Genomic DNA, 15,043 nt, shown 5'->3' on the forward strand with positions numbered 1-15,043 from the left:
AACATATGCCTTTACCCTCTTTTAAAATGTCCATTTGCTGAGAATTTGAGGAAAAAGTCAGCATTCTAAGAATTAATTATATTATATTTGACATCTGACTGATGTTCTTTACATATTCCACTCAGGAAGAGCCAAGGTAATGAATTCTTAAACTTGTAATTTAAGCATGTAGTTGTTTATGCTAACTGGAATAATGCTATTTTTAAACTTTTCATGTTTTACCTTTCAGAAAAAGTATGGGCAAGCAGATGAAGACTGTAGGCATGGTATGCTTATTTCCTTTTCTATTACATAGTGTTATAAATTGCAGTCAGTTGTCTGAATTTTTAAAATAGATGCCCTGATTTATTAGTTTGCTAACAAAGTTGTTTGGTTTTTTTCCCTGGTTAAAATTATGTATCTGCTTTATAATATTATTTTTTTTTCTTTTTTTTTTCTTTTCTTTTTAGAGATACCTTGCATTTTGTAACTTGTGTTCAAGTGCCACAGCAGTGCCATTTAGCTAACATATTTTAGTAGAGTAGTGTTAGGATTCTTGTGAAGATAAAGACAGCTGATTGTTCTGTCTTTCTTCCTAGAGACATGGTGGATATTTTGGTTTGCATTTTGGGACTTGATTCAGAGAAAATCAAGATTATATACTTACATTTATTCCTATTTTTTAAAGCTTCCAAATGTGCATGAGTCACATGGAAATGGAGCCTTTCACGTTTCACTGCCTTGTTCTGTCAGTGTTCTCGGGTTGCATTGAGCTGATCTTTAAGGTCTTTTCCAACCCTGGCCATTCTACCATTTCTAAAGTGATGAACCATCCCTGTTAATGTTCTGTTACTCATGTATAATGCAAGTGATTCACAACTCCCTGAGAACTCCTTGCTGAGTTTGGTCAGCATTGCATCAGAGTTTTATCAGTTAGATTTGTAAAGAAAAGGTGAGTAGATCCCACCTACCAGTTTTTAATTCCTAAACCATTCTTCAGTTTTAAAGGAAATTTCTTCAAACCACAGTTTTGTTACACAAACTGTGTGATACACTATTTTGACATTCCTGTGCTAGCAGTTATAAACTTAACGTTTCTTCATGGTTTTGTGTTGTGTTTTGGTTTTTGTTTTTTTGTGGGTTTGTTTGTTTTTTTTGTTTGTTTGGTTTTTTTAGCTTTTGGATGAGATTTTGGTTTTGCTTTTGTTTTAAAACGTATTTGTCTTCGCTGACACTCAAGTCATAGTCTGGGGAACTTTTGGGGCTCTGCAGCCTGCTTCTGAAGGTCCACAAAATATAACTAAGAAAAAGTTAATTTATGAACATCACCTAATCAGTACCATTCTTAAAACAGTCTGGATTTTTTTTTTTTTAAAGCTGCTTCTTTTGACTGTTGATATATGGCAAGGGTGTAGTATTCTGACTAACCTCACAGTTGTTTTTCATGATGGCAAATACAAGTGAAAAAGAAACATGTGGAAAGATGAATGATGGTAAAGGAGGTAGGAGGGAGAATGCTGTTCACAAATATTATTTTCATTGATGAGATCTGATGGGTTTGTCATAAGGGAGATGGGTGACATTCATCTGTGAAAGCTTTTCTTGACATAGCATTATCTCAAAGGAACTATCATGTTAACTGTTTTTCTTCTCTCACTGGTCAAGCGTAGAAGTGGGTGGAATAAGAGCACTGATCTCTACTTTTAAAAAAATATTATTTAGTAAACAGCTCTCAAATGTATCTTAGTAACAAAGAAATAGTGTCCAGTTAAAAGTTAATTTCCTTAATTCATGCCAGCATGTTCTGCAAATATTCTTTCCAGATCTGAAACTGAGTAATTTTTTCAACTTATCCATGTCACATCTATGTGTGTATATATATAGACATATATTTGTATACACACTCCATATTTTTATGAATATATGAATGAACTGTTTGGTTGTTGTTCTCTCTGATATGCTGGTATCAATTGTAGCCCAGTATCTGACAGTTCAGAGTATCTGCATTTGTCATCCTGAAAGGTCTTAGTTTTAATTTTATGCCTGAAATATCCTTGGGAAGAAACAACCTTAGTGTGGACTACCTGATACACTTCCTTGATACTCACCATTTTTTTAATAGAAAAGGTTTATTCAAGCTGCTGTTTTGCCTTTTTACAAGACTTGACATGTTTCATACCTAGGACAGGGTTTTATTTTAACTTGAATAAGTACATTTTGGAATAGCTGGAGAAATATATATTCTTTATAGTATGCTACTTGTACTATTAGAAGGAATGATGATAATTTACAATCTGTTAAATTATTCCAGAAATCTTTTTGAAAAAATACAGTTGTATCTTGTAACTTTTTATGTGCAACTGTATGTTTCAGCTTAGTAATACTATGCAGTTAATGATATGAAATATCATAATTGGAAATCTGATCTTTGAGGTTAAAATAGTAAACTGTCAGACATGGGAAAGCTATTTCTAGCTCTGCTGCTTCTGCTTTGGGAAGTAAGTTCTATTTTTGGAAATGTGGTCAGTATCCCTGGAGTGGTGAATTCAGACTAATCTTTGAGGCACTTAATAAACAGGATTTAGTTACCATTTCGTTTTGAAGAGACATCTAGCTGTTTTTATGTAAATGTTTTGTGGGACTGTTTTTTTCTTCAGTCTTTCATGCCATTTCTGTTAACGATGTGAAGCCTCTTGAGTGAGGAGTTTTGATTTATTATTCTCAAATGTAGCCCTGAAGCTGTGGTGAATGTAAAATTCCTGTTAGCACTGGCAGGAGCTGTTTGCATCTGCATGAGTAGCAGGATAAACACAGATGTTGACGTTGCCTGCAATTATAGCAATACTACAGTTCTGTAATTTCAAACAACTGTCCAGCCTTCTTTTCAATACACATGCTTAGCTAAGTAGCTTTTGAGTCACCCTGGCACTTCGTTTTCTGGACAAGTAATATATATGATTAAGTGTTATTCCTGCTTGTCTGAACCAAGTCTGTATTGTGAAATAAATCCTTTCACTCTTGTGAGTGTCAATGAAAGTGTCTGTTTGGCTGGCTATCTGAGCCACTGCTAGAAGGCATTAGGGAAGTTTTCTGTTACATGGAGCCTGTAAATTTCTGGACTCAAACAATCGTTCCTATATCCAGCGCTTTACAGTGTAAGTGAATAAAAGCCCTTTTAAAATAGCAGGAATTGACCACGAGGAGGTTAGCTATATTTGGAAACGACAGGGCATGCTTTTTGTGAGCATGAATGGATCTTCCTGAGCATGTTTGTGTTACTGAGAGGTGGCTGGTTGCCTTTTTTTTTTTTACCCTTTCTGTAAAGAGGAGGTCCTTTGTGTCTGTGTCAGATATTTGAATTTACCCTTCCTATAATACATTTTTGTGTATTTCAGCATGTAAACATGACAGCCTTTTCTGAGCTTGTGTACAGTTTTTCTTAGATGGTGAGCTGCAAGATTCAAGTTAATGTTAGACAAGAGCAAGTAATACTTCCTTTACGTCCAAGACTTGTCTTTCCAGGAAGCCATGGATTCAGCCCAAGTTTCAGCCTTAATTTTCTTGTTAAAGGTGAAGGAAAACTGTAAATAGTTTATTGAAATGTATACTATGATGAAGCTTATAGCTGCTGATTTGTGTTGCAGTGCTGGGAGAGGGGCTGGCCAAGGGTGATGGATCTTTCCGTGCAGTGCTCTGCTGCATGCATCTTAAAGGGAAGCTGCAAATTGTATCTAATGTTCTTTCCAAATCACTGATGGGTGAATCACTGGTAAGTGGGTTTGCTCCAATTCACATAATTTAAAAGCATTTTTGTGTTTCTTTCTTTTTTTTAATATTTTTTTTATTTAATGTGTTTAGTAACAAACTTCTGAACATATGTTTGGCTGGTGGGTTGCAACCAAAATGTTTTGTATGAAAAAGACAAAGATAAGTATGTGGGCACACATATATATAACGAGATGTAGATTGTTGTCTTACCAGTGTTTCAGAGTTGTTATGATTTTGAGAAAGTTTTTCATTATTGGCTCTGAATCCTCAGGAAATGCAAAATAATTTGCATATTTGTGCAATTGACTAAAATAATGTAAATCTCAAACTTGCTTCTTTCTAAAATTGCACCTGATAACATTTTGTATGTGCTTCAGGAAGTTTAGCCATTAAAGCAGAAAAATTATTGATAGGACTTTTAAATAACAGGCCCATGACTAACTAATCAGTAAGACAGTATGAAAAGCTTTTCTGAAAAAAACCCACACCAGTGTATTTTTCAAGATTAAGGTAAATATTTGAGTTCAAAACTTCTGTTTTATCCTTGAAGTATCAAAACAAGTTGCTTTTAACCCCATACATAAGTAATTGTTCACGTTTTTGTGACTGCTCATGTGGGGGAGATTAGAGACATGTCTCCAAAGAGCAGTGTTCTTTTTATTTCTGTAAACTAGATGAAGTAGCCTGCAGTTCATCACCACGAACTGCTGGTGATGCTAAATCCAGAAACATGGTCATAGCACAAACAAGAGCTCCTCTGGTCACACCATGAGGAACGTGTAAGTGCCATCAGAATCTGTTGTAGGAGGGCCTGTTACCTTGAAATGGGTCATGTCTCCTACATCTTGGTGTTTAACTTCATCAGTAGGTTGTTTCTGAGAGGGAATTCTTGTTTATCTGTCTGGTATATACCCTGAATTCCTTCCCATGCCCCTGTCATTGATTATTTTTACATAAAGAGGTTTTTTCTTTTTTAGCTGGTGTTTTCTAATGAAAAAATGTTTCATTGAAAAAATTGCTGGTGAGGTCCAAGGAGCCTTGCCTTCAGAAAAAAATTGTAAAATACCCTAAAGCTTTGTATTACAGGGAATGTGCAGTGCCCTTGTTTTGAGCCATTGTTGTGCAAATAAAGGTAGCTTCATACATGATTCCAGAGTGTTGTTTCAAAGTGGAATTTGAGAGATTTTCACAAGCTTTAGGTTGTTAGACAGTTATTTCAGTAGGCACATTAAAACCAGGAGCTGATGTACTGCCTTCTGCCGTTGTCTGAGAGGACAAATGAAGCAAAGTTGTGGCATGAATTTACTGTAGAGTTGGAATCTGTCCAGTTTCCTTCCCAGTGACTTAAGAGAATGGCTCTTGCTAGCTTTTTTATGCTCTTAATACATTTAAGCTCAACAGGTTCAATTTGCAGCCTTGCTCTTGAGGAGGTGAAAAATCATTTTGGGAAAAGCCTTAGTGTGACAATTGTTGAGTGTGTAAGTGTTCAGCAAAGAGAGTAATTCTGCTGCTCAGTAGCACAGTCAAAATATGGGGAAGTCTGACAAATAGTAGTAGCACTTAATTAAATTTCTGCAAGATATTGTTGGAATAAAAATCACAGTTCTGGGTTCCTTTAATAAAAATTTTGACTTTGTGAGTGTGAAATTGTTATACTTAGCTATACATTTCAGATAAATTCAGCTAGCATTTCTTTTTAGTGACATGGCTAATCTTTACTTTTTAGTGGGAATTAAAAAAATTTAAAAGTCTGTCTAGATTAGAGCAGGAGTTCTCAAACTGTAGGAATTAGTAATCTGTAAAATAAAACCTTATGAAAAAATAAATCCATCACTGCAAGAGCGGTTAAAGTTTATTATATTAATTCCTTTAGAGCCAAAGCATTTCAGTAACCATGGTATATGGCTCATCTGTAGTACTTTTCATCAGTAGCTTATCAAAGTGCTGTATGAAGGCAGGCATTACCACTGTCCTCATTCTGCAGATGGGAAACTGAGGCATGGAGAGGTGAATTGATTTGTCTAAGGTCACCCAGCAGGTTGGTAGCCAAGCTGATCATAGAGCAGATCTCCTGAATCTGTGTCCATGGGGCTGCACTGCCTCCAGGGCTGCTGTGCATGTCGAGTACTGCTCTGCAGGATAGCAATCAAGAAGTATTGTTGTTATTAATATTTATCTTCAGTGGCAGCTAAATTTTATAAGAAATATTTTTCCCCCAAGTTGTTCTGCATATGCTGCTCTCCTGCCTTGTCCTGTAGGGGGACTTGCTGTAAGTCTAGTGCTGGTTTTGGCTGGTGTAAAATTCCCTTTTTACCATAATACTTGCTCAGTGTTACGTAGTAATTTCAATTGTACATTGTAAGCAAATGAATTTTTCTTTCTTGCCCTTTTCCTTGCTGGTCGTGCAGGGGGAAATAAACTTTGCTGTGGTTTAATGCACATGAACATTGATGTGTTTGATGTATTAATATTCTTTCTCCCCCTAGAACGGGATGGTAACTAAAGATCTGACACGACTGAAAACACTTCTTGCTGAAACAGAGGTAATAATGAGCATATTATTAGGAAAATAATGAGCAGTACCTGAAGCAGCTGAAAGGATTGTTTTCATGTGTCCCAGGAGATCCAGGCTCACTATGAACATACTGGTTCAAACATTATTGTTTCCACTGGTCTGTTGGTCTTTACCACCTACCAATTCAGGAGCCTTTCATCACAATCTTGCATGACATATGAGAAAATAGAGAATGATGTTAATAATTTGTTGACTGTCCTGAAGTAGTGGGTAGAAAGAATTAAAGCCATTATGTTTGCATTGTTTGTTTATTTATTGTATTTTTCTCTGTTGGAAATGATTCTGAAGTAATAAACATGACTTAAGAAATTGGTTAACAAGTAAGTGCCCTCTCAGTCCCCTTTTTTTGTATTTGAGGTTAACTGTCATGTCTGTTGATTGAATTGCCACTTCTTTTTTTCTTTTTTTTTCCCCTCTTCCTATGCTTTGTAGTTTATTTGGGCTTTATTTTTAATGTAGATTCAAAAAGACATCTCAATACAGCTTAGACTTCTGGCCTTCACTGCAGTCCACATTAAAATGATCACAGGGTAGAATTTGGTCTTGTAAAAATCTCTGAAATTTTCTTCTAACAATGAGTGGACTCTGTTTCTGTCAGAATTCCTTTTCTCAGCAGCTGCAATCCAGTTGTTAGGTTAAAACAAAATTAATGTTTGTGACTGAAAGTGATTTCAGACTTCTGATGAATATATTTGTATAGGTTGTTCCAAAACACTTTTTGACAGCAAAGAAGCCAATGAAATTGTTTTGTGTTCCTTTATAACTGTTTTTGGTTTTTTTTATACAATTGTAGGCAGCTGGTAAAGTACCATCAGGATACCATGTAGAAGATTTAGAAGAAGGTATGTAACTCAGTTCTAAAGGTGCTTCATTTTGGAGTGGGAAGACTTGGGTTCTGCTGAATGTTCAGCACTGCATAATAGTAAAAAAACTAAAAAGGGGCTCGACTGTAGTGGTGAGCCCCAGGGACAGGGACTCATCACTGACTGCATTTGGAGGTAAAAGTTTATTGGTCAAGAAGAGACATACACACCACTCTTCAAATAGTTTGTAACTTGCCTTCACAGCCTTTGGACTGTGTTCTAAACAAGAAAATTTATTTCCGGTGCATAATTTTGCTTTGCGTTGATATTTAGAGATATTTAGATTGATGTTTAGATTCCCTGGACAGTTAATAGCTGACTGAGAAATACTTGGCAATTAGAAAAGTAACCTAAATTTTGACTGCTCTGCAGGGTCCCGGGATGGCTGGCAGTTCCGGCCCCCACCCAGGGGAGTCACAAGCAGTGAAGAATATACATTATGTAAAAGGTAAAATCATGGCTTTGTATCAACATTCTCCAAAGGATCATAACACTTCCTCTTCTATTCAACTGCTGACAGGATGATTAAGAGGTCAGAAAAATGAAGGTTCTTGTTTGAACAGGAGTTGATTCATTCACAGATTTTTGGAAGGGTCAGTTTATCCAGAAGCACCTCAGTTTATACAATGAATCAGTAACTCAGTTTTCATAAGGGAGTGGTTTGAGAACCATTTTTCTAGTCACAGGTCAGCATCTGTCTTTTTCCCCTATCTTTTCCAATTTGTATCATTTCAGAGATGTGAAAAGTTCCCACAGACAACAGTGTTAGCACAGTGAAGTGTGCTTGGAGAGCAGACAGGGTGCATGCCTGCAGATAAATGGGCTTTGTTGACAGATTGGCTGTGGCTACGGATAAAAAAAATTGTTTGTAGAATTTCCCTCTGGATCTCATTATTTCCATTTTGTGTAAGCTCAAATACACAGAGGTGAATTGCCCTGCTGAAGACCCAGTGGCTTGTTTTGGAGTTTCTCCTCATCTTTTTGGTCTACTACTCAATATTGCCTGTATTTTGTGTTGTTAATTGTCACTACTTACATAGAACTGTATTAATAAATGTGGGGAGGAACCATCATTGTGCCCTCCATCCTGCCATATATGTGACTGATGCAAATAAATTAGTTTAAAAACATGAGCAGGAATCTGACCTACTTTTTAAATCACGTGTCTGAATTGCTGAATTTGAGCTACTTCTGGCATAGCGTTCTAGAGATGCTAAATCTTAGCAACTCCTGTTGACTTTTATCATATCTGGTGCATATTCAGCATTTTTTCTAAAGCAGATACTTACAGTTTTTAAGCTCATGTTGATTTTCTGTTGAGTAACATCTATACAGTGTTTCCAACCATTGCTCTGAAATGTTTTTCCACTGAAGCTGTAATTAGCTTTATGCATATTGCTTCCACACTGAGAAGGATGTGCCTTACTCAGCAAATCCATATGAACAGTGTCATTCTGACCATGGACTAAAGATTTTGATTCCTTATAAGGAGGCGGATACAGGTACTGAATATGAATTTCTGGAGCTGTGCTTTGTTTTCCCCTGTGTGCCACAAAGCAGTAGGAGTGCAGCATATTTATTCTAGATAATGAAGCTATGAAATTGCAGGGAGCATTAAGTAAGAAAGTAAAAATGAGGAAAAAAAATGTCTGTTAAACAAACTAACTATAAGAACTTGGAAAATATGTATAATGATGACAAATTTTAAAGTAATATGCTTTCCTGTTAATGAAAGGGAAGACCACTTGATTTTCAAGCTGCTATGTAGCTAATAAGAACAGGTCAACAATTTTTCATGCTTGTGCTCCATTTACTTTGGGCCATGAAAATCATAATTGTACCTGAACATTCTAATGCAATGGTGAATTGGAAAATAAACAGTAAAAATATGGAAAATCACTGCTAAGAAAAATATTTTAATTTATAATATATTAAGGAACATAGCTTGAGAGTGCCTTTAATAACATTGTGATAGATATTGGGCATATTTTTTTTATAAATTGGCCAAACAAACAATTTTTATATTTATAAACAGGGCATGCATAAACTTTTCTAAAAGGAAAAATGTATGCTAAACCAAATTATAACCACTGTTAAAGGTATGGCCTAGATAACCAGGTACTTTTGCTGCCAGATTTCCATGTTACTGTTACTTGTTTTTGTGACTTATATCAAAGTTTGCACTCTAAATCATGTTACATCACATAATATATTTACTATGGAAAAGTTGTTCAGTCACTGATCACCTTCTGCTGTCTTCATCAGTGATGTCCTGACTTTGTGTTAATTTAGTCTTGGTCCATCCTTTCTTTTTTACAGTAACTCATCACTGTAGGAGGAGATTCTTAATATAAATGTGTATGTAGAAAGCCATATGAAATTCAAATGCAGTTATGTTTACAGAGTTTCTATAAACTTAATATTGTGACAAAGATCAGCCTGCCTGCCTTTTTTTTTTATAATAAATGTGATCTTTACCTTAACTCTTTATAGTCTCCTTATGTAAAACAAACAAACCAAACAGCCTTCTGCCCTGAAGTTTATTCTCCATATCTGATTCTTTCTTAGTACCTTCAGAACTTAGTTCCTCTCCCCCACATTTTGTTCTTTGTTTTGTCATCAGTTTTTTAGGTGCTTCAGTTTTGACAATTGATAAAGATGCAGCTTGCCTTGTGTTTTTTTTTACTGTAATACAAAGTTACATTGTAAAAATAATTCCCAGGTTATAAGCCATTTGCCCATACTTGCAATGAATTCTGAGAACTTGAATGAATAAATTAGATACAGGCATTTGGAATATCAGCACAAGCCAACAAATGAAAAGTGTAACAGATCCTTAAGCTCTGTAAAAATAGATCCTTTTAGACTGATACACCCTTTACAAAGAAGAGAATTGGATGGTTTCTTTGTAGGTGTATTTAGTAGAAGGGACCATGGGATGTCACTGTTGCTCCAGGAAAAACTGCTGAATGAGCATTTGTCAGCTCATAATATAACTGTTGGAGGAAATGATGCTACATCTTCCCTTTGCCTCTGATTAAGAGTATTTTATTCATATTAGTGCAGTGTCTAGTCATTTCAGGGATAGTCCATGATCTCATTGTGTTAATTGCTGTACAAACACTTGATTCTTTCTTCTTTGAAGCTGGAAATTTCTTAATTAATGACTTATGTGCCCCTACGTTTCAGATAAATTTGAAATACTTTCCTGGACTTTGCAATAAGAGAGACTGCTGCCTCTCTCATAAGGTGCTGTGTACATGTATACATTTGCAAAGTAGTTCACATGGACCAAACTGCCTTTTGTTCTGTGAGAGAGACTTAAGGAGTGTTCTTCTGGCTTTAGAAGTAAAATTTTAATTAATTTATCTCTTTTCTTCTTTTTTGAAATTGGAGACCAAAAAAGTTCCAAGGCATAATTGTTTTTCCTATTTCATGTAGATTTTTAGAGCAGGGGATCTGCAGGTACGGGGCTCAGTGCACTTCAGCACATTCCCAGGAGGAGCTGACAGAGTGGCAGAAACGTTACGCTTCCCGCCTGATCAGATTAAAACAGCAGAAGGAAAACAAACAGTGTTCAGGCAGTTATATGGAAACCTTGATTGAGAAATGGATGAATTCATTATCTCCTGAGAAAGTGGTAAGGAAAATACACTACTTCCCTATGTGCTGATATTTAAAACTAACAGATGAGCCTGCTTTTGGCCCTTTTTATCAGAGCTGGTTGAATCACTCCTTACCAAGAAATTGTCCAACCAGTTTGCTCCCCTTTCCTTTCTGCCCTGTGTCTTCTTGCAGAGGTATTGGAGTCTTAGGCTGATTTCTGCAGATGTACTCTTTCTTCTCAGAAATTCAGTGGTGTGTGAATTGCAGCTTGAGGGTTAAGCACAGCTTGTTTGTTTTGCATCTGTACTATTCCCAGTGCAGGATAGGTCAGCCAAGTCTCATGGTATTGTTCCTGTTCCTTGAGTAGATGGCAGAACTTTTTAAACTGAAGAACAATACATGACAAAGCTTTCAGGACTCAGTAGAGAATATTCTTGTTTGTGCATGGGCCCTTTTCTTTGCCTGCAGCTGCAGGCACTTGTATGAACAACCAATCCCCCAAATGTTCAAAAAAAAGTTTGAATACTGATGAGAATGGGGTATGGATATGATCAGACTGAGCAGTTGTTGGAAATCCAGATCATGTTTTTGCAGCATTCAACCAGCTCTACTTAACCACTGACCATAAGGAGTTTTTGGTCCATCTATTATTCATTCAAATCTGGGAAGAGTGGACTTCATGCAAAATGCATGAGCAGAAGGCTTGATCCTAGTTCCCTGGTGTCTTTAGTAGTCTCACTGATGTCAGGGAGATCTGGGATCTCCTTGAAATGCAGTCATTGGGCCTTGTTTTATCAGATCCTTCCTTTCAAATGAAATCATATTCTACTTGCAATATGTACAATTAAGTTTTTTGAAAATCAAGTCCTGTGGTTATTGGTCTTTAAATTGACTATTCTTTGCTTACACAGTATGAACTCGATATTTGGCTGGCTTGTCTTTCTGAAATAGTACATATTTTCATTAATTCCTATGCAGGACTTAATCAATCCTGCACAATCTAGGAAACCTTTCTTTCTACTTTATGTTTAAAAAAACACCACCTTTGCCAGAAGGTTATTTGGATACTGTCTGTAAAAGTTTAATGTTCTCTTCTTTTTCTTTTAATCTAGCTTAGTGAAAGTGTAGAAGGAGTGAGAGTAGAACATAATCCTGAGCTATCGGTAACTGTCACCACCAAGAGGTCCCATCAGACATGGACATTTGCTCTCACTTGTAAGGTAGGAATACTTATCTTTTGAATGTGAGTCAATCATTACTCAAATGTAGCTCATAGCCTTTTGGGATTAAGATTTCAACTCCGTAATTATTATAAAAATAGAGACATTTCCTACCACCATCCCTTCTCTCTCTCTTTTCCCAGCAGCTCTGGTGAATATATATTCACTGACCAGATTTCTGGAAAGCAGGCAGGACTTGTACCTGCTGTGAGAAGCTGAACGTTCTTATAAGCTCTTATTGCAAATGAAGATATCCCTGAGATAATTTCAGTTTTCCAACATACTGTTATTTCAACCTTTGCATTTTTTTTTATAGCCTGCAAGAATGCTGTACCGAGTGGCATTGCTTTATGATGCCCATCGTCCACATTTTAGTATCGTTGCAATATCTGCTGGAGACAGCACTACCCAGGTATCACAAGAAGTTCCAGAAAACTGTCAGGAATGGATAGGAGGAAAGATGGTCCAGAATGGAATAGATCACTATATATACAAAGTCAGTATAGCCTTTAACACAGAAATCTTTGGAACTTTTCGCCAAACTGTTGTATTTGATTTTGGATTAGAACCAGTCCTCATGCAACGAGTGATGATTGATGCTGCTTCAACTGAAGGTAATGTGTTAAGATTTTTTTTTTTTTTGAATAGTGGAAATCTTTCATGCCCTCTTTCCTTTTCTCATTTTGGAGCAGAACAGCATCTGTATTAACAGTAAATTAATTTCTTTTACTGTAATGAAGTGTTTCTGTATGAGAACACACCTGGTAATTATTTTATTAATTAAAGCAGACTATCTGAGAAGTTGGTTTGTTGGGTTTTTTTCCTCCCAGAGAAAACTGACTAGGGTTGTCAAAAGCAAGAGGCAAAGTACAGGCTTGTAATGCAATGAATTGCTGTTGACATACATTTTGAAAATGTAAAAAAAGTGTAACTGTATTTGTGGGTGTTCAAGTAAAAAGAAACATTAAGTCTGCGTTACTGTAAAGGTTGTGTTCTGTTTATGAAATTGACCTATGTCTCTCAGTTCAAACCTGAAATAACTCAATTATCAGAACAATGTCAACAAATTGAAAGATCTTCAGAGATGTGCAAAAAAGAAGGAAGCACTTTGATTTATGGTAAAAGATTGAGAGCTAAATATAGGTCACTGTCTCTTGGCAGCAAGCAATGGGGTGGGATAAAGTATGGTAATACAAACTCTGAAGAAGCAGAATTGTAGCACTGGGGTGTGAGTAGGAAGAATAAGAAAAAGAAAGCAAAAAGGTGAAACTGAGAAAACAGCAGGTTTTATTCCAGTCCTTTATTTTCATATACCAGGTTAACATTTGCAGTGTTAACAAAAATAAACTGTAAACAGCAAATACCAAGGATCATGAACTGATCTTTCCAGATGACCCAAGTACTTGCAGCCAGGAGCAGGAAGGCTGTACAAGTTGTGATGTCTCTTGAAGCAGAGAATATTGCTTTGTGAACAAGAAGCTAGGCTTAGAAGCAAGGCTGTGGTCTTTTCAGGAGCCATTATATGATCTCCATGTAACAATGTGGGTAATCACAGCTGACAGGCTTCCTAAGACATTGAGTTTGTGGAGAACAGGTGTCCTTTTATTGTAAACCTGTTTCAGTTCAAGAAAACCAAGCCATAGTTTATTTGCATAGTCAGACTTAACTGTCAAACCAGTCTATGGTCTTGGTCCTTTTTGGCTTCAACTAACTCCTAACTAGAGTGACAGAAGGAGCAGCCATTTGCAATCCACATACAAGTGATGGATGCAGTTGAGTTCTGTGTACAACGTGTTCTTTATGAGAGGGTCGCCGTATGTGCAGCCTGTGCCAGGAACTGCTTATGTCAGGATTCCAGTGGAAGCCTCTCATGTGGGGAATGAAATGGCTGTCTTCCTAGCAAACAGCAGCTCAAACCCAGCATAATTACTGAGCTGTTGTGACCTAGATCTGTGATCTAGGTACAGTTAGTATGAGAGAAGGCTTCATTTATGGTGAGATGATTTCAAACACAGAAACCACACAAACATGGACTTCTTGCCATACAACTGTAGCTATCAGTATGGTTCAGGCTGTAGGAAGATACTTAGATGTGGCTTCTTAGTGAACATAGAAGATTAGCCAGGAAGATAAGCTACATTCCTGTAGTAATAATCAAGCTGAACTGAGATTTCTTCTGCAAAGAAGCTGTTTTCCTTCTGTTCAGAATAAAGACAGTCAAGATGATGTTAAGTGTTCCATTTGAATTTGAAAATGTATTTTTCACACATTTTTTTCAGCGTTGGTGTGATATCCTGGATACCTATCTTAAACCTTACTCAGAGATAATACATTAGGAGATCGTAGCTTCACTTTAAATGCCAAATATTTTAATCTTGCAATCTAACTGCAGTTCTGTTAACTGGTGTACTCTTGTCATAGTGTTTTTGTGGTGTAAGTGCGTATATTATGGGTGGCTGTAGACAGAGCTGGGTCTTCTGTCTCTCATTTAAACTATGTGGTTCCTGAAATTAGGGTACACTGAAAAGTTAATTTCCTCTTAATTTTCCAGCTTTAGATCATGTTAAGTTACATTTCCAAAATTTTGCCTAGCAAACTAACTCTAGATATATAATGCAACTGCCTGCAAGATCCACATATCACGCTACTGTAGATATTTTTTTAAGGGCTTTCACAGTTCTGCAAATGTAATGATTTCTTTCTAGCTAGTTTATCAACTTTTTTTAATCACCTTCTAAATGTTATAGTATATATTGTAAGATTCTTCACTACTTTTATTTTTGAAATAAGATGATGTTGCAGAAACCATATTGTGACAGCAAGTCCTTCAGAGTTGCTTCTATTTAATATTCTGATATTCTAGAGCACATTTATTTTCTGTTATTGAGATCTTGCTCTCTGTGTACACCTGGAAACTAGGGATGGTGATTACTAGCAGTGAACCTACCAAAGCTGTTTTAGGCAGAGGAGACTTACCTACATTTAGTTCATCTCTGATGGGATTCTTTTTAGTAGTGGGGTTTTTTTGTGTT

The 15,043-nt window shown here is 36.4% G+C and overlaps 1 protein-coding gene across 3 annotated transcripts in view; it reads left to right on the forward strand.

Annotated features, from left to right (window-relative positions):
- The window catches only part of HELZ (helicase with zinc finger), an 84,390-nt gene that overhangs the window by 17,512 nt on the left and 51,835 nt on the right, over positions 1 to 15,043 (forward strand). For all 3 annotated transcript variants that reach the window (XM_051635255.1, XM_051635256.1, XM_051635257.1), the window contains 8 exons: positions 230 to 266; positions 3,624 to 3,748; positions 6,234 to 6,290; positions 7,116 to 7,164; positions 7,558 to 7,633; positions 10,627 to 10,825; positions 11,904 to 12,011; positions 12,328 to 12,625. In XM_051635255.1, coding sequence (XP_051491215.1) covers positions 230 to 266; positions 3,624 to 3,748; positions 6,234 to 6,290; positions 7,116 to 7,164; positions 7,558 to 7,633; positions 10,627 to 10,825; positions 11,904 to 12,011; positions 12,328 to 12,625 — 949 coding nt within the window. The remainder of the gene's footprint in view (positions 1 to 229; positions 267 to 3,623; positions 3,749 to 6,233; positions 6,291 to 7,115; positions 7,165 to 7,557; positions 7,634 to 10,626; positions 10,826 to 11,903; positions 12,012 to 12,327; positions 12,626 to 15,043) is intronic.

Source organism: Apus apus, chromosome 17 (assembly GCF_020740795.1).
Source record: "Apus apus isolate bApuApu2 chromosome 17, bApuApu2.pri.cur, whole genome shotgun sequence".
NCBI classification, from domain to species: Eukaryota; Metazoa; Chordata; class Aves; order Apodiformes; family Apodidae; genus Apus; species Apus apus.